This window comes from Battus philenor, unplaced genomic scaffold, assembly GCF_028537555.1.
Source record: "Battus philenor isolate CCGP_79_NKW_IND1 unplaced genomic scaffold, ilBatPhil1.0.hap1 SCAF_24, whole genome shotgun sequence".
NCBI lineage: Eukaryota > Metazoa > Arthropoda > Insecta > Lepidoptera > Papilionidae > Battus > Battus philenor.
Genome location: NW_027181687.1, coordinates 1,978,514 through 1,996,903, shown reverse-complemented (window position 1 = coordinate 1,996,903; position 18,390 = coordinate 1,978,514). Strand labels below are relative to the sequence as shown.

Below are 18,390 nucleotides of genomic sequence, written 5' to 3'. Positions count from 1 at the left end.
GGAATGAAAGAGAATGAGAAGGACTGTTATGGAATAAATGTAAGATGAAGATAAGAAAAAAAATGTCAATAATTTTTGGTTCTTCTCTCTCGAAATATCTTCAAAGAGGATATGACAACTTGGGAATGAAATTTTTGCCTGCAAACCTTTTACAAGATGCCCACTACAAGGCTTCCAAGAAGTTACTTTTGCCTGTCCACAGATATAAAACCTTTCATCTAAACACGAGGTAGACTCAATTTTACGTTACCTTGATTTTATCTATGGTAAGTTGAATGTATAATTTTTTGAATTTAAATATAGAATCAATAGAACAGTTTGTCTGGCGGTTTCGCGAGAGTGTTGTATCAACAATTATACAAAACATACATAACATACGATCATGATTAATCGGAACTATGTCAATGTTTCGTGTACAATTATATTTGGCACAAGCAAATGTTTACTATTTGTTTACTCAAATAAATATATATGTAGCTGGTGTTAGTTTAAATTTGTTGCATTTGATGTAGTGAAGCATTTTACTAATGACCAGTTTTCAATAACGAATCATCAATGCGAAATAATTTGTAAATGTTTATTATTACTATGTTTTAATTTGAACTGTAATTAGCAATTTTATTTATAATATACATATTTTAATTTTATAAATGTTTATGACATACATATATATATATATATATATATATATATATATATATATATATATATATATATATATATATATATATATATATAAGAAAATAAATCGTCGTCAAAGACATATATGGCAAGATATACCATGATCGCCACCCTTGGCACGCGGGGTTGGTATTATGGTACGCAGGGGGCGCTGCTGCCATCCTCTGGAAACTTCTTTGTGAACAGTGACAATAGTAAATAATTATTGCACAAAGTGTGTGTTATATAAGATTGTTTCTTGGGAATCAAACCCGCGATATGATCGTAAATCTCAGTCAACTACCAATACGCTACCACTGTATGTAACTGTGTTATCTACACTGACTAGATGCAAGAGCCTCAAAGAAGGGATCTTAATATAGGCTGTCACACAATACGAGGTGTGTTCAAAAAGTATCGCGCATTTTGTTTATTTTTAAAAATTATTTACTTATTCGTGAATATCTATTTTGTTCCCTTCAAAGTAATCCCCCCTGGGATATTATACACTAGTGCCAACGTTTTTTCCAATGTTCGAAGCACTTCAAAAAATCAATTTTTTTGTATCTTATTCAGCACCTCCTTCGATGTCGTGTTTATCTCGTCAATCGTGGCGTAGCGTCGTCCTTTCATGGGCTTCTTCAGTTTCGGGAAAAAGAAAAAGTCACAGGGGGCCAGATATGGGGAATACTGCGGTATCATTAGTGTGTTGTTTTTGGCCAAGAACTCGCGTACAAGCAGCGATGTACAGCACGGGCGTTATCTTGGTGTAAAAGCCAATTTTCGTTTTTACGCAAATTCGAGTTGCGCTTGCGTTCGGCTCGTACGTGTTTAACATTCAGATTAAGAAGTTCCCCAAAAGAATCGAACTCGCCTAGGTTGGTAAAGTCAGACTAAACTATTGTTATCTTCTGTACGATGGTGTTTATTAACCCTTAATTAGGCGCATTAAGAAAATCACTCAATTAGGCGCATGGGGTCTTAAATGACCCCAAAAAAATATTGAGAAAAGAGTATCAAAAAAGAATAAAACTTAATGGATTTATATAGTAATTCATAAAGTTCTTTAATATACTTAACTTTAAGAAACAAATACTTTCTATGGCATTAAAAATACTAAAAAAAAAAAACAAAACAGTAAACCTCTCTTTAAACTAATTTTTTTGGCATAGCCGAGATCAACTTAAGAAATAAAGTTTATTCAGCCTCATCAGCGGAATCTTCTGTTCTGCATCCGACGCAGTAAATCCTTGAGTGTTGCTGGCAAATATATTTACGACACTTGAAACATTTTGTTGGCACTTTTTTGTCGTCCTTTCTAGGACATGATGAACAGCGCTCGCGCTTAGCTGTCGATTGATAAACCGCCTTGTTCACATTATAAACTTCACGGAACCGTTTTTTTGTTGTCGCTGGTACAGCACGTAGTTGTATGCGACGTTTTTGGTGATCTTTCACAAGTGCCGCAGCTATTTTCTTCAAGAAAACCCGTCTTGTATATGTCAAAGTCTTCTCAGTATTCGCTTTGTGTATGACAAATGGGTTGATGCCAGATATGTTTATACTCCAGGTAAATGTAAAATAATATTTTGTGCTCGGGTCCTTACTGCGTTCGATGGTGGTACTTTACACCATTTCACTTTCGGGCCATGTCTCTGAGTATGTCGAGATAAAAAGTAATTACCTTCCGTTGATACAGGGATGTCTTGGATATGTTCAGACTCCTTAATTTCGCTTTCTGAATTATGAGCACTATCAATGACAGCATCGTTTAAAGTTTCGTCTTGCGAATCCGAACCAGCAACATCTTACTCTTCATCAAGCACTTCATCCAGCCATTGCAATACTTGTTTGTCGTTAGGCATTTCAATTCAAAAAAAAGAAAAAGCATTGAAAAAAACTCAAAAATACATAAAGAAATCATACCGTATCAAAATAGACACATACAAAGATAAATAGTAAACAATATACTAATATAAACACAAAAAAAATCACAAAAGTAAAAACTTACCTTTGCCAAAAAATGTAACGTAACTGGGCGCATGGGGTCAGCTCTCTAAAGGACAGCGATGTGTGCGCAAGAGTTAATGTTCTGGATGCGACTAATTTGTGTACCCTAGGGGGAGTGAGGAAGCTAGAAAGAGCGTTAGCACGCTCTGAAGACTGTAAGCCATTATTTTTTGAATTTCAACCGGCCCTGACCCCATGCGCCTAATTAAGGGTTAATAATGGCGATCCTACATAATTAATGCACAAAGTGTAAATAGTTCACACTATAAAAATGTATCCCGGGAATCGAATCCGTAACCTACAATCGCAATTCTCAAGTAAAAAATAATAGACATTGGGTCTATAAGAAAGATAAGTGAAAGATACAGTGAATGATAAAAGATGGACACAAAAATAAAATAGTTTTTGAAAAAGTTATAGAGAATATTGTCCATGCATACCTAAGACAGGGGTTGTATAAAAGGTTCCCAACAGCTGGAGCCATAAAAAAACCGAGCACCAAAGAGAACATTTTTAAGTTTCTTTAATTTAAAAATTATAAGATATGATTCGTATTATTTAAACTTTTAAAAATAACTAAAATTACTGTGCTTTTATTATACTAAATGATTATTTATAGATGTAAAAGCTTTTTTAAAAATCTAAAGTATAAATATTAATGGTCTCAAATGTTACGTAATAATGATTATATAGTGTGTGTGTAAAGTTAATTATTGTATATCTATCCCTGTATGGTTTGTACTGTTATTGACCTATCGCATTACAATAGACAAAACCGATTAATATAACATATTCAATGGTTTTATAGTATAAAGGTTGATTGGAAGAAGGTGTTGAAGTTTTAAAACTCTCTGGTGACAAATGGGTTATATTAAAACAAATAAAAATATTGTTTATTGGAAAAGGCTGTCTTACTTTCGAATCTAAGTAAGAAAAGGACCAATGTTGAGCCACTTTCGCAAATGCAGTAGTAGTCGTGCAACTAAGTGCACCGCCCGCCAGCCTTCTGATAAATGCGTATGCGGCAAACAATGCGAATTACATCCATTAAATACAAAAAAAAAATACTTTCAACATAATATGTCGTCATTGTTGTCCTTGCAGAAAGCCACCACCGGTTCGAAAGGCAGTTCTGCTGAGAAGAGCCGGCGAGAAAATCAACAGTTGCTCTTTACAAATATGGTTTTATAAAGAGTGCGCGACAAATTAGCATCCTGGGTGAGCATCAACATTTAGCCACTTCTGTACATGCAGTGGTAGTCGTGCAACAAAGTGCACCGCCCGCCAGCCAGCTGATAAATGCGTATGCGGCAAACAATACGAATTACACAACTGCCACCGTTAAATCACTCAGCACGTGTTTCACCCTTCCACGGATCATCTTCAGGAGTTATGTTACAACGATTAGTGCCAAACACAGTGTGCTCCGTCGCCGCTTTGTTATTTATATGCCACCTCCTCCCCCACTACCACTCAAAGTTTCTAACTTAGGATGGACTTCCGCAAGGTAACGCCTGATTTCATTAAACATCAATATTTAATTCCACGCATTAACATCAGTATAGTATAGAATAATATACTTTTTTCTTCTTCAAATCGATTGTAGATTTTTTTTGTATATACGTATATCTTATACCATAAATATTGCCTTCAACTCTTTAAGGCTTTAACATCAATAATTAATCATCAATAATTTAAGCTGTAAAGGTTTAAGAAATATCTCAACCTATGATTTTTATGTAGCATATTTTTATTTTAAAGCGTACGATACAATTCAGTTTCTTTTTTCTTCGTCATTTTCTTTTATTTTTCCCCGCGCCATTGTCCGCGTATTCGACTGCTAGTGACTACGAGAGCTTGTTAGCTTTTGTTGTCACGTGACTGACAACTGAGTCGAGTGTATTGTTAAGCCAAATTCGTCGAGTGTTGCGAGATTCCGCCTGACCATGGTGCCTGTGTGTTAAAAAAATTATATTTTTATCAATTAGAGCAGCCGGAAAGTAACATCTTTTCTGTTAAAATACCTTACAGAAAAACCGAAATATTTTTACCGCTGTGGCATTGAAAATTTTTACACTTGATGGCAAAAAGTTGGTTATAACGAAGGTAAATATATTTTTGATTAGAAATAAAAATTTGTTAAAAATGTAGTCGTGTGAATTTAAATTAAGAATGCGACGTTACTTTCCGGTCCTCCTTATACTTTATTACCTATTTTCTTACATTATAATTTCCCATTTTTATAGTTTTAACTTATATTTATATCGCAGTATTATTTCTTTATCTTATTTTATTACCTTTATTGTTTTTAATTAGACAATAGTTTAGTATGAGAAACCGAAGATACGAAACTATATATTTATTTTTGATCCTTTTGAGACAAAAGACTCTGGTGTGTGTAACGTAAGACGTCCACGTATATATTGAACATGCTATGTTAAAGTCATCGGTTAAAACTGGAAGCAAGACGCTTCGAACTGGTACCATAAAAATTATGGTAGAAGCCTATGTTTAGCAGAGAATATTTTACGGCTTAAAATGGTAATGATAAAGCTATAATAAACACATCTAGTATTGTTTCATTTTTTGTGATTAAAATTAATTAGCTTCGCACAATTTACTAGCTTTTTATTTTAGTTCTTATATTTATTTTTGGACATTATATATACATATTAGGGCAACCGGAAAGTAATGTCGTCTCTGTCGAAATATTTGTCAGAAAAACCGATTGATTTTTACCGTTCCGGCATTTATAAATATGTATATTTGATAGCAAAAGGTTGTTGATAAAGAAGGTGAATGTATTGTTGATTAGAAATAAAAACTTGTTAAAAATGTAGTCGTGTGAATTTAACTTAAAAAAGCGACAAATATACAAATAATCAGTGTGTTGAATTGTCGCTATTTAAAAAAAAATTGTTAATTAAATTACACATATAGACACATAGATATATTTATTAATAATACTTGTAGGTATCTATCACAATAATTATATTTATTAGTATTTAAAAAAAGAGTATTTTAAGGAGCTATATTTACGAGACCTTACAAGTGCATTAGGTGAATAATTGTTGTATTAATATATCAAAAGTAATATAAGTTACAACTGAAGTAAGATCTTATTGTAAGGCTAATATATATGTATGTCAGATAGCAATTGTTTTAATGGCGCTGTACACGATCCGGGTTTTTTTTGACAATTACATTTAATATTTCTGTACCTTTTTTTGCTTGCGTTTCTATATTTCACAGTGTATACTAAGTCTTTTAAACTATTTATTTAAATTTTAGGTTCTTCACGGCGCCCTTATAATGTCGTTTTTACGTTTCGTGCGACCACTATTTCAGTTCATATGAGGAGAGAGAGAGAAGAAGAAGAGGGAGAAAAGATACAGAAGGTGTATATTGTTTGACGAACAACGAAGACCGCCTCGCTGCTTAGACCCTGAGCCTCGTGGATGTTGAGCATCCTTGCCTCTATTCCGCACCCTTGGTTAATGATAGCTTATTTATCGGCTTGGATGTGAGTCAGGTACAGGGTGTTTCTCTATTTCAGGAAATCCTCACGAGAAATAGGACGCCTACTAAAGGAATGCGCCATCCCCTTGGATTAATATACTCATTACACTAGATCCGGTTCGGTTTATATATTTTAACTGTCATGTATCTATCTAGTATATATATCTAGTTTAGATCTATTGTAAAACCTCTTAATAAACACCCTATTTTACATTCCTCTCATTGTTTTATTTGCCGACTAAAAACCTTATTATGTTTCCTTAAAATTTCCCCTAAAAATATCAATGGGAGGATATACCACAATCGCCACGTTTGCAGGCGGGTTGGCGATCGCAGTGTGGTATTTTGGTACATAGAGGACGCTACTGTTCATCTTCTAGAAGTTTCTTTGTGGGCAGTGGCAATCCTCTCTCTTATTATAATAAATGTATAAATTCTGAACTGTATAAGTTTGAACCCCGGGAATTGAACCCGCGACCTACGATTTCAAGTCTCAGTCCATACGGGCACAAATGATAAATATTCTGTACTTATCATTTACAAAATTCAATGTATAGATAAACATTGGTTATTTTATATAATAATCGGTTTCAAATATTTGCCGTAACATATAATACGTATGTAAAATATTCAAATGCAGCCATATAATGCGGGAGCGCACTTCGCTGACGTATTTTTCTGTGAATCGAAATGATAAACGTCCGTTATATTTTTCAGAAGCGGAGGGTGTTCCATTTGTTTGTAAGAGTTTTATAAAAATCTTTCATTGTTCCGTTGAATCTGGAAACGCGAATATCTTTTACATTCACTTAAAATTATTTTTCAACGCCCGGTTTTGTTGACTTAAATTATAAATTTCGTCTATTTTTCCATTTTTATATTCTACTAGCTGATCCCGCAAACGTTGTTTTGCAAAAAAAAAATATTTTTAATTTTCAATTTAAAAATAAGGGTTGATCGTAGAGGGGTAAAAATTTAGGGTTGTATGTATTTTTGTATGTTGTTGTAGTTGTTTTTTCTAAAAAATAAAAACAAAAAATTTCGCCAAAAAAAAACAATTAAGGGTGAACAACCCTTATCACTTAGGGGTATGAAAAATAGATAGTAGCCGATTCTCAGACCTACTAAATACGCATATAAAATTTGGTAAAAATCGGTCAAGCCGTTTCAGAGGAGTTCAAGTTCGAACACCGTGACACGAGAATTTTATATATTAGATAGTTCAAATTTACATAAACTAAATTATTATTACTATACCTTAGGTGGTGGAATACCACTCGACTGGGCAGGGTTTGTGAAAATACGTAACATCTCGTTCAGTATCTCTCGGTATAAGATGTACACTGTATTACTTGGGGTCACATACGGAAGTGAAACTTAGTTTTTCCAATACAGACCTTATTTTTTTATGACCACCGATATTTCCATCCTCTATTTTGTTGGGAACAGGGATTTACATTCTTTATCAAATTTATCACTTCCATTTTATTATTTTCATTCTCTTCTTCCATTCTTCACAATCTCTATCATTCTGTTCTTCATTCAATAATTCAGTCAATTTTATTCTTCCGCTCTAATATCCTTTCATCCATCCTCAATTACTGCAGTTTAGTTTATTTATACAATTTATATATATCACAGTTTTTTTAGTTAATTTTCTCAGTTCTCTTATTTCTCTTATTTCAATATTAGTATTTACATATTTAATTTATTTCTATTATAATCAGATATAATATACATTTTTATTGCACTGTTTATCTTATCATTTGTTCCTATTTATTACTGTTTTGGCTACTGTTCTGCAGAAGTTGACAACAGTTTTTCTGTTTTCTTTCTCTAAATGCGGAACATTCTGCTACCGGGTGGATCACGGTCTGGTCTACGCCCGATTCACAGAAGATTATAGTCTCTCAACGAACTGTGAAGAGGGTTATTCTAGAGTGTTCTTTATTTTCTTCGGTCCTAAAGGACTGGACGAACAGGCGGTGTGTTATTCTAACCTTCCAGATGGTGCAGGTGCATTCAGGGCCCCGTGTGGAGTTGCCAGACCTTCCATCGGGCGCGTCCCCCGGGTGGCGGATGGGGGAGCGCCACCCAGATGTGGGTGGTATTGGGCATGTTCCGGCGTGGACCAAAACTGGCAGGGTTAGGGGCGTACCATCGGTTCTTCCCAGAACCGAGAAACGGCCAAGGACTGAACAGTCCGAGAGACGAGCCGCTCAGGCTTGAGGTAGCATCCCGTACCCATCTTTAAGAGATGGGACAGAGGATGTGACCAGTGCGGTGATGTGCCAGGTGCACTCGGCTTCTGCCGACACCGGACAACCCGTAATCCCAGTAGGGACCGGGGGCTCCGTACCTGTACGGAGCTGCGAGGAAGAAAACCTCTTCAAAAATAACCCTAATCCCAAGGTTGGACCGTGCCGACGGGATGAATGGCTGGAAGGGAGTTCAGTCACAAGCGCGAAGGGACCTCACCCTTAAAAGGAAAAAAAAAAAATAATGGACGCAGTTAAAAAAACAAATTTTCCCCAGGGTGGTACCAGCGATGCTGGAGAATCCACCCCTGGGCCTTGCCCAGGCAGCCCCGCCGTATCTGGGGGGGGCAAAAACTTGCGTCGCGGCAACGCTTCAGCGTCTGCCGCTGGGCCCTTAACATCCGGGGCCCAAAATTTTAAAGAGCCGGAGGTGCCGGGCCGTCCATCAGGCTCAGTACGTGATAAGCGCGGGCGATCTATGCGCTCCGCCGGTTTGGCGATTAGTACGGTCGGAGAAAGCGACGGCGGATCAGACGCCTCTCGCGCATCGGTCGGCCCTGGCGCGTTCTCGAGGGCCGGTAAGAGAAAGGCCAAGCCTCCGAGCCCTGGTGCTGTGGCCGCAAAATATGCGGCTTATTCTGCCCAGGAGACCGAGGGCACGGAGACGGTCGGCGGAACCGACAGTGACGAGGAGGGACTCTTCGACCCCTCTGTGCAGCCATTGCGCACTAGGTCGAAGAAAGGGCTCCCGAGTCAGGAGCAGTTGGCTCGCGAATTGCGAGCATGTGCTGATCCCCGGCAATATGCAGAGACCAACCTCCTGGCTATCGAGAAGGTGACGGACCGGTCCAGCAACCTCAAGGGCACGTACGTGCGTAGCCTGAGGCTCGCTGCGCGGAACGTCAAGGCAGCATTGGAGGAGATGTCGCGCAGGACGGCGGGCGACTCCACCGTCGAGAAGTTAGAGCAAGAAAACGCAGAATTGCGTTCTCAGCTTTCCAGCCTTTCTGCGAAAGTGGAAAGCCTCACGATGGAGCTTCGTCGCGTCCGTAGTGCTACAACGGAGCAGGCCAAGGCAGCTGCCCCCGCGCCTCCGCGGGCCCGGCCAGCACCAGTGCCAAGGACGTCCGCGTCTACCGAAGAGGGGCTCATGCATCGCATTGGAGCCCTCATCGAATCGAAACTGGCTGCCTTCGAGGCCAAACTGTTCCCCGACAGGGCAATAAGGCCGCCGTTGGCCGCCAGTAGGACTGGACCGCGTCCGACTCAGTCGACCGTCCCTTCCGAGCCGATCGCACCGCCGCAGCCTCCACAAGCACCGCCGGCATCGCAGCCGCCGCGACCGCGGCGGTCTAGGCGCCCCAGGAGGAAGACTGCGCCTCCTCCTGTGCCGGAACTGCCTCCAGTGACAGCACCGCCTCCGGCAGCGTCGGCGATCACGACCCGGAACACCTGGGCTGAGGTTGCCCGAAAACCCAGGTCGGCGCCACGGCCCGTGCCTCGTCCGAGTGCTAAACCGCCTGCCGCACCCAGGAGCCGCGGGACCAAGAAGGCGAAGCGAGCTCCCACTACGGCGGCCGTGACGGTTACGCTGCCGGAAGGCTCCACCTCCACCTATGCAGAGGTAGTAAAGGCGGCGAAGGCAAGAATACGGCTGGCGGACCTCGGCATCGAGGCTCTGCGCCAAAAACGTGCCTTGACTGGAGCGCTCCTCTTGGAGATCAGTGGAGAAGACTGTGGCCGAAAGGCAGACGACCTCGCGGCGAGGATGCGTGAGGTCCTTCGCGATGTGGCGGTTAAGATCAGCCGCCCCGTCAAGACGAGCGAAATCCGCTTGAGGGACCTCGACGACGCCGTCAGTCCGGGCGAGGTCGCGGAAGCAGTGGCAGAGGCGGGCGGCTGTTCGGTGGACGACGTCAAGGTCGGGGACGTCCACCGAACAAACACGAGCATGGGCACCTGCTGGTTGCGGTGCCCGGTCAAGGTGGCCCATGCTCTGGTGACTGCGGGGCGCGTGCGTGTGGGTTGGGGTTCGGTGAGGGTGGCACCCCTGGAACCCAGACCCATGCACTGCTTCCGGTGCCTGGAGAAGGGACACGTCGGCGCCAGGTGTCCCAACTCTGTAAACCGGAGCATGCGGTGTTTCGCATGTGGCGAGTCTGGGCACAAGGCAAGAGAGTGCGTGTCATCCGCACTCAAATGCCCTCTGTGCTCAGACCTTGGGTTGCCCTCCAACCACCGGCTGGGTAAGAGGTGCGGCCCAACGCCGGGTAAAGGCAGGAGGAGTAAAAAGACTCCGCCTGCGACCACCAGCACGGCGGCCGCAGCGGCACCGATCGCAGCGCCGGGCGTAAGCTCGGACATGGAGGTCGCTTAGACCTCTATTCCCGCCCTTCAGAGTCCTCCAAGGTAACCTGAACCATTGCCGGAATGCTCAGGACTTGCTGATGCAGACCGTCGACGAGTTTCGGGTTGCCTTGTCAGTAGTAGCGGAGCCCTATAACGTGCCTGACCATCCTCGTTGGTTCGGCGACGACTCAGGGTCCGTAGCTTTCTACTGGAGGGGCGGAGAGGGTACCCCACCCTGCACCTTATTATCCAAGGGACAGGGCTATGTCGCCGTTAAATGGGGTCCCTTGGCCATGATAGGCTGCTACGTGTCTCCCAGCAGGTCTCGCGCCGACTACGAGGAGTACCTGGATAGGGTGGCGGGCTGCGCTGCGGCCTGCCTCCCCTGTCCGTTGATCGTCCTTGGAGACTTTAACGCCCACAACAGGGCGTGGGGGAATACCAGGGACGATCCGAAGGGAGACACCGTCTTGGAGTGGGCGGCCGGACTGGATCTCCGACTTGTCAACAGGGGATCCGTCAGCACATGCGTGCGCTGGCAGGGGGAGTCGGTCGTGGACTTAACATGGGCGACTCCCGCTGCAATGCGTATGCTTTCGGGCTGGCGGGTTGCAGAGGAGGTGGTCACTCTTTCTGACCATCGCCACATCGTTTTCGATGTTGCGATCCGCAGGCCCGTCGCTGACTCTGGCGGCCGTGACGGCAGCACTACGCGACGCTGGTGTTTGAAGCGGCTAGACAAAGACCGGCTAGAGGCCGCCGCCTGCGTCGCCGATTGGCCGAACGCCGAAGAGGTTCTGTCCGAACCGGAGAGGGGAGCGAACTGGTTCCGGGAGATATTGACGCAAATTTGCGACGCGTCGATGCCCCGGGCCGGTCGTCCCAAGCGCAGGGGGGTGCACTGGTGGTCGGCGGAAATTGCGGAACTCCGCAAGGTCTGCTTGCTGAGCCGCCGCCGGTACACCCGAGCCCGAAGGAGGCGAAGGCAAGCTCCGGAGGAGGAGATGGCCAGACTGTACAGGGAGTACCGGGCGGCTACAAAGGCGTTGCAAAAGGCGGTAGCTGGCGCCAAGGCTCGGTGTTGGGTCGAGCTCCTGCAGGGACTCGACAGGGATCCGTGGGGGCGTCCATACCGAATAGTGCTGGGAAAACTCCGGCCATGGATGCCCCCGACGACGGAGACCTTAGAACCGGTCTTTCTGAGGAGGGTAGTAGATACTCTTTTTCCGGAAGATCGGTCAAGTCCCTCCGTGCACCCCCCGGCACAGCCGTGGGAGTGGACGGATGAGACGAGGGTAACGGCGCAGGAGCTGGATCGAGCCGTGAGCCGTCTCAGAGCGCGAAACACCGCGCCGGGGCCCGACGGAATACCGGGTCGGGTCTGGGTACTTAGTCTGGCGTCTTTGGGGGGTAAACTGGCGGAGCTTTTCACGAGCTGTCTCCGCCGAGCAACGTTCCCCACGCCTTGGAAGGAGGCACGATTGGTCCTCTTGAGGAAAGAAGGCAGGGCCGTAGAATCTCCCTCTGCGTACCGTCCCATATGCCTGCTGGACGAGTGCGGCAAGCTGTTCGAAAGGATAATTGCCGCTCGTATCGGCGAGCATCTGTCTCGCGTCGGCCCCGATCTTGCCGACAGCCAGTTTGGCTTCCGTCGAGGGCGTTCGACCGTGGACGCGATCATGCGCGTTCGGTCCTTGTCGGAGCAGGCCGTGTCGCGGGGTGGTGTAGCGTTGGCGATAAGCCTCGACATCGTCAACGCTTTCAACTCACTGCCCTGGGATGCGATAAGGGAGGGACTGATCCAGCATGAGGTCCCTCCCTGCCTGCGAGGCGTCATCGGCGATTACTTGCGAGACAGGTACATCGTGTACATGGACCAAAACGGAAGGAGTAACCGGAGGGAGATCAAGCGCGGGGTGCCGCAGGGGTCGGTCCTAGGACCACTCTTGTGGAACCTCGCGTACGATGCGGTTCTGCAAGTCAGTCTCCCCGCCGGCGTGAGCGTCGTTTGTTACGCCGACGACACGCTGGTAGTCGCCAGCGGAGACAACTTCGAGAGGACCAGGGAGCTCGCCGAGCTTGGGACGGAAGTCGTCGTCGCTAAAATACGCGGGCTGGGGTTGGAAATAGCGCCAAACAAGACCGAGGCGCTATGGTTCCACCGGTTGCCTCGAACGAGGGAACCTCCCGACTCGCGCGTTCGCGTCGGTGGGCACGATGTCACGGTGGGGCGGTACATGAAGTACCTCGGCCTCACTTTGGACAGCCGCTGGGGCTTCGAAGAGCACTTCGATCGCCTCGTCCCCCGGATTGAGAGGATAGCGGGTGCCATGCATAGACTGCTGCCTAATCTCGGGGGACCCACGGAGGAAGTCCGCCGCCTCTATGCAGGGGTCGTACGGTCCGTAGCCTTGTACGGGGCGCCCGTGTGGGCAAAAAGGCTGGCGATTCGACGCTGTAGAACTAAGATCTACAGCGTCCAGCGGAGGATGGCCATACGGATCGTACGCGGATATCGCACGATATCGTTCGAGGCGGCGACAGTCCTGGCGCGCTTTCCGCCCCTGGACATTCTAGCGGAGTCGGATGCGAGGGTCTACGACCAAGTCCGCACCCTCCGCCGAGACGGCGGTGGCGAGCCGAACCGTGTGCTCGAGGCGGTCAGACGGCAGGAACGGCGCAGGGCGCTTGCGACGTGGCGCGCTAAGCTCTCGGAAGAGCGCTATGCGCGCAGACGCGTCGTTGGAGCGATCCTGCCCGTCTTCGAGGCCTGGATACAGCGACGAGACGGAAGGCTCACCTACAGGCTTACGCAGATGATCACCGGGCATGGATGCTTTGGTGATTACCTGTGTAGGATTGGTCGCGAAGCGACGGCGAACTGCTTCCATTGCGGAGGAGCCGCCCAGGATTCCGCCTCGCACACGTTTGCGGTCTGCCCGGCGTGGCAGTCGGAGCGGCGGATTCTGGCGGACGAGATCGGACAGGACCTTTCCTTGCCAGCAATCGTGTCGGCGATGCTGAGTGGGTCATCGGCGTGGAGGGCCGTGGCCTCTTTTTGTGAGACCGTCATGGTCCAGAAGGAGGCAGCCGAACGGGATCGGCAGAGGACAGATCCCGCTCGGAGACGACGCCGTCAGCGCAGAGACGTGCCTCGCGACGGCCCTCCGAGGAATGGTGCTCCCCTACCATGAACGGGGCCTTCGGAGTCGCGGGAGTTTAGGGTGGGGGCCCTAAACTCCCATTAGCTTCGGCGACTCTGAGGCGGACGATGGTTCGACGTGGTCCCGAACCATCGTGATAGTACCACGAGGGTTTCGGGGGTAGCGTATCCACGCATACCCCGGGACGGGCTATCGAAAAATAGCAAGGCGCAAGGGAAGACCGCGTGGCGATCCCTGACCGGGAGATACCGCGGTCCCCCGTTTAGCGCAGAGGGCGACCACCGGGGGGGGTTTTAGTGGGTAGGAATCCCACATACCCCTGTCCTTCCCCCAGAGGCAGGGCATCTTGAACACCGGAAGATTTCCCCCACCGAAACAAAAAAAAAAAAAAAAGGTGCATTCAGGGCATGGATGCTTTGGTAACCTGCGTCGCATAGGCAGGGAATCGTCAACTATATGCCATTATGGTAACAAGAGGTTACAGCTCAGCATACAGCTTGAGATGAGCTGTGCGGAGAACTCACCGACACTTTGGAGAATGACCTATCGTTATCAGGCTTCATTAAGGCAATAGTACAGAACTAGCAGCCATGGAGCGCAGGTATAACCTTTTTCGATAAAGGATGTTGGGAAGGAAGCCGCGGAGAGAGAGGGAGAAAGAACATCTCAGCTCCTCATTCGCAGTCGGAGACCTGGACGTCAGAGAATGTTATACCGCGCCGTTCTCCAACCGTCATAACATGGCTTTGGCGACGGATTCTGGGTGATTCGCCACAAGTATGTCCTGGTACAGATGGCACTGGGACTAAACCTCTCGTATTTATGACGGGTGGGGGACTGCAGCTCTAGTCTAAGGAGTTGAGGCATTAGACCACCGTCGTTGAAACTGTGATAGTATGCGAAAACGTGTCGTAGTTTTAATAAAAGGCGTTGAAGAAGATTGTTGAATTTTAGCCGGTAGGAGTTCGGTATAACTCTTTCGTTGCTCGGCAGCGGGGGTGGTATCCCATTCGAGATTTCTCCACGAGAAAATATAAGAGTGTTTTTAATGATCAAAATTCGCGAGGTCCAGACAACCTTGACCACAATTTCTATTATAATGACGTTGCTACAATTTATTTATGTAATAATTACAATAATAAACTGTTTATTTTTAGTCACTTCATATATAAAAACTTCGCAGAAAATTTTTACGGCTATGTCAAAATAAAAGATCGTACGTAAAACTTTAAAATTATTGCGTTCAGATTTATTACGGCAATTCTTTTGACGTAGAATGAGAGTGGCTATTCTAAGGGGCGTCTTTTTATAAAGTTCTGACAAGTGCAGACACTCGCTGCTGTCACAAATTGTAGCCATACTACGAAACGTTTCTATAACTGTAGTAGATACTAATTTGGTTTCATTAGATATAGATATATGTTTAAAATTATCGTTATGTCGTTACACTTGACATTAGGATATCCAAGATCTATGAAGTGATTTCTATATAAAACATTACGCGAAAAGATGTTGCAAAAAAAAATTATTTATATTATTTAAGCAACGCTTATAGGTATTTACACTACATATATATTATATACATCATAAATATTTCAGTGGAATTACGACCACAGCTGGGCTTAGGACACCCACATAAATTTCCAACAATTGTGTTGGAGGTTGTTTGACCCGACAGACTTTATTATGTCAAAAGTTGTCCTGTAGCAATTCTATAGAATAAATAAAATTTATTTAAAAGTGATCACTTTATTTATCGTAATAATTACTTAATTTAAAAAAAATCCGTAGGCTATATGTAATATGTTACTAACGAACTTTAAGTTATTTTGTCCACATCGCCCGAAGACAATAAGCAAAATTATAATGTCTCCAACCCCCTATTTCTTATAGATATCGTAGCTCCCACCGATTAAAATGACAATCGCCATTACTATTTTATTGAGTTTTTTAAATATTTGCTATCTACGAGTTACAATACACCCTGCCAATTTTCTCTACAATTTCTGGCTAAAAATGGCGAAGATAAGCAAAGTTCTCTTTTATTTCTCTAAATAAACAAGATAAAGTACAAATATATAAAATGTATACTTATAATAAATAAAGTATAATACATATAATAAATATAATACAATAATAAATATAGACATCAAATTGACTTGGATCGCACTTGCCTCAGAAAGTATAAACAGAGGAAGAAAAAGAAATGAACTAACGGATAAATAATCATAGGTCTAGTAAAGAAGGTTTTCAATCTTTCATGACAGACATAATTTTAATTTAAATAAAAAACAACATCAGTTGACAAATATAAGTACAGATATATTAGTATATTATAGTTATTTTCACAAGACAGAGTCATACAGTTTGCTTTTATGGGATAATACTGTTAATATTTACACAAATTTTTGCGCCACAAAAGAGAGCTGTTCGTTTAATATATATAATGATATATAGAATCTATTTCGATGAAGATTGTAGTTAAACAAATACTATGACAATATATAGTTGTTTTATGTAATAATCTGACATAATAATAAAAATAAATTTTACAAAAAATGTACTCCTATGTAAGATTTAGATAAAAGAGTGTGTTAATAAATCGTTTTAATTAATTTATCATTAAATATTGTAAATTTGACCATAAAAACACACGTTTGAGTTTGTTGAACGATGCCGTCGTGTGGTAGTTCAATCAGGCTATATTTTCTAACGAATTAGGCTTTTCTGGTATCATCATTTTAAAATTTGTGAACTAGGCTTTCAATATATATACTCGTATATATGTTAAGCCTTCGTAAGGAAAGACGTGATCAAGAAGAACGTCTTCCACATATCAGTTATGTATGTTATGTAGTTAGCTTTGTATTAAAATATAAAAAAACTAATTATATATAAAAGAAGTTACCTATGAAGCTTTTGATATATATATATATATATATATATATATGCACGCGAGTGTAGTTACACCGTCCACGTTTTATCAACGGACGTTGCGACTCCCGGAAATGATTTCTTTTTGTGATCATTTCATACATGCGGACGTTGCATTTCTCTTTGACCTTTTTTTATTTGAATAGAATAAGAATGAAATAGATTTTCTTCGTCCATATTTCCGGCAATGACATGGCTGCCTTCAATTGCGAATGGACTTTAATATACTCTATTCGTCGGATACATACGAGAAAATGTAAACGTCATGTGTAGAAAATTGAGAGACTCGGTTATGATCAAGATTTTTCCTGTTCTGTCATAAGGGAGTGAAACATGGGCATAACACAAAGGCATATCCGTTAAGTCCAAGTCCAAGATGCCTCGGTGGATGTGCGGAGTAACAAGGCTCGATAAAATACGCAACAAGTACTTTAGCGGTAGCCTCGGGGTATGTGATATCGTCGATAAGCTACAAGAGAATCCGCTTAGATGGTACGGACACGTAAAGAGATCTCCTGAATACATCGGGAATGTCACTATGGATCTTAACATTTCTGCGTCCAGAAGAAGAGGAAGACCTAAAACAAGATGGGCAGATACCATAGTGAAAGACATTACTGCCTGGAAAGTTCCCGCGAACGATGTGTCCAATCGTGCGAGATGGAGAAAGGAGATGAAGAAAGCAGACCCTATGATCAGATGTGATTAGTAATGCTCAGGAGAGAGAGAGAGAGAGAGCTTATAAACAAAATTTTTACTAAAGTCAATCCGTCAAATAAAACTACCTTTGGGAGAAGCCTTTGCTTTGCAGTGGGTGTTGATCAACTGACATAATGGAGATGGTGAAGATAAGTATTATGTAATGTTCTAAGACGGTAGTACATAATATAATATCATAATCGCCACGCTTTGCAGGCAGGTTGGCGATTGCAGTATATTTTTGTTGCAGAGTAAGCTGCCGCTCATCTTCAGGAAACTTATTTGTGAGCAATGAAAATGACAATAATTAATTAATGTACAAAGTGTGAAATATTTATAAAACTACATCTCGGGAATCGAACCTTGCGACCTTCGATCGCAAGCCTCAATACTATACCACTAGGCTACCACTGTTTACTAATGGTCATTATTTACGTAATATCTCAGTGCCCAGAAATAGTACACGGTCTATATACATCGCGACCATGGCTAGTTCACTGCTATTCTTATATTTATATTATTGTTGTAAATAGGACAATGTGTTCAATATTCTGTACGTTATTTTTCATATTGAAAAATAAAAATTCATATTATTTAATACTAAAAATACTGAACTAAAGAAAATAAATTTTTACGTTTAGCATTAAAGTAAATGTTAAGTAAACTCAAATATAAATAAAATTAATAGAAATAATCGCTGGGTGGCGATAGCTGCGTGAAAATAATAAAAAACACGATTGTCACTTTTTTGTCGCTGACTGTACCTTCGCTTACGAAATCATAACTCTCAATATTCC

The 18,390-nt window shown here is 43.4% G+C and overlaps 2 protein-coding genes across 2 annotated transcripts; both read left to right on the top strand.

The window, feature by feature from the left end:
• The first annotated feature begins 8,287 nt into the window (after positions 1 to 8,287).
• Positions 8,288 to 10,824, top strand: LOC137924485 (uncharacterized). Its single transcript, XM_068767869.1, has 3 exons — positions 8,288 to 8,419; positions 8,485 to 8,643; positions 8,725 to 10,824. The coding sequence occupies exons 1-3, from the start codon at positions 8,288 to 8,290 to the stop codon at positions 10,822 to 10,824; spliced, it is 2,391 nt and encodes a 796-aa protein (XP_068623970.1).
• Positions 10,825 to 17,270: 6,446 nt separating this feature from the next.
• On the top strand, positions 17,271 to 17,603 carry LOC137924484 (uncharacterized). Its single transcript, XM_068767868.1, has one exon. It carries the CDS (start codon positions 17,271 to 17,273, stop codon positions 17,601 to 17,603), a length of 333 nt encoding a protein of 110 aa, XP_068623969.1.
• The last annotated feature ends 787 nt before the right edge of the window (positions 17,604 to 18,390 follow it).

Excerpts from the sequence above, each read along its gene's own strand:
- LOC137924485 (XM_068767869.1), top strand. The coding sequence starts at position 8,288 with ATGTGGGTGGTATTGGGCATGTTCCGGCGTGGACCAAAACTGGCAGGG. Across the intron at positions 8,420-8,484 it reads ACGAGCCGCTCAGGCTTGAG|GTGCACTCGGCTTCTGCCGA; the intron begins GTAGCATCCCGT and ends GTGATGTGCCAG. Across the intron at positions 8,644-8,724 it reads AATGGCTGGAAGGGAGTTCA|GGTGGTACCAGCGATGCTGG; the intron begins GTCACAAGCGCG and ends AATTTTCCCCAG.
- LOC137924484 (XM_068767868.1), top strand. The coding sequence starts at position 17,271 with ATGCCTCGGTGGATGTGCGGAGTAACAAGGCTCGATAAAATACGCAAC.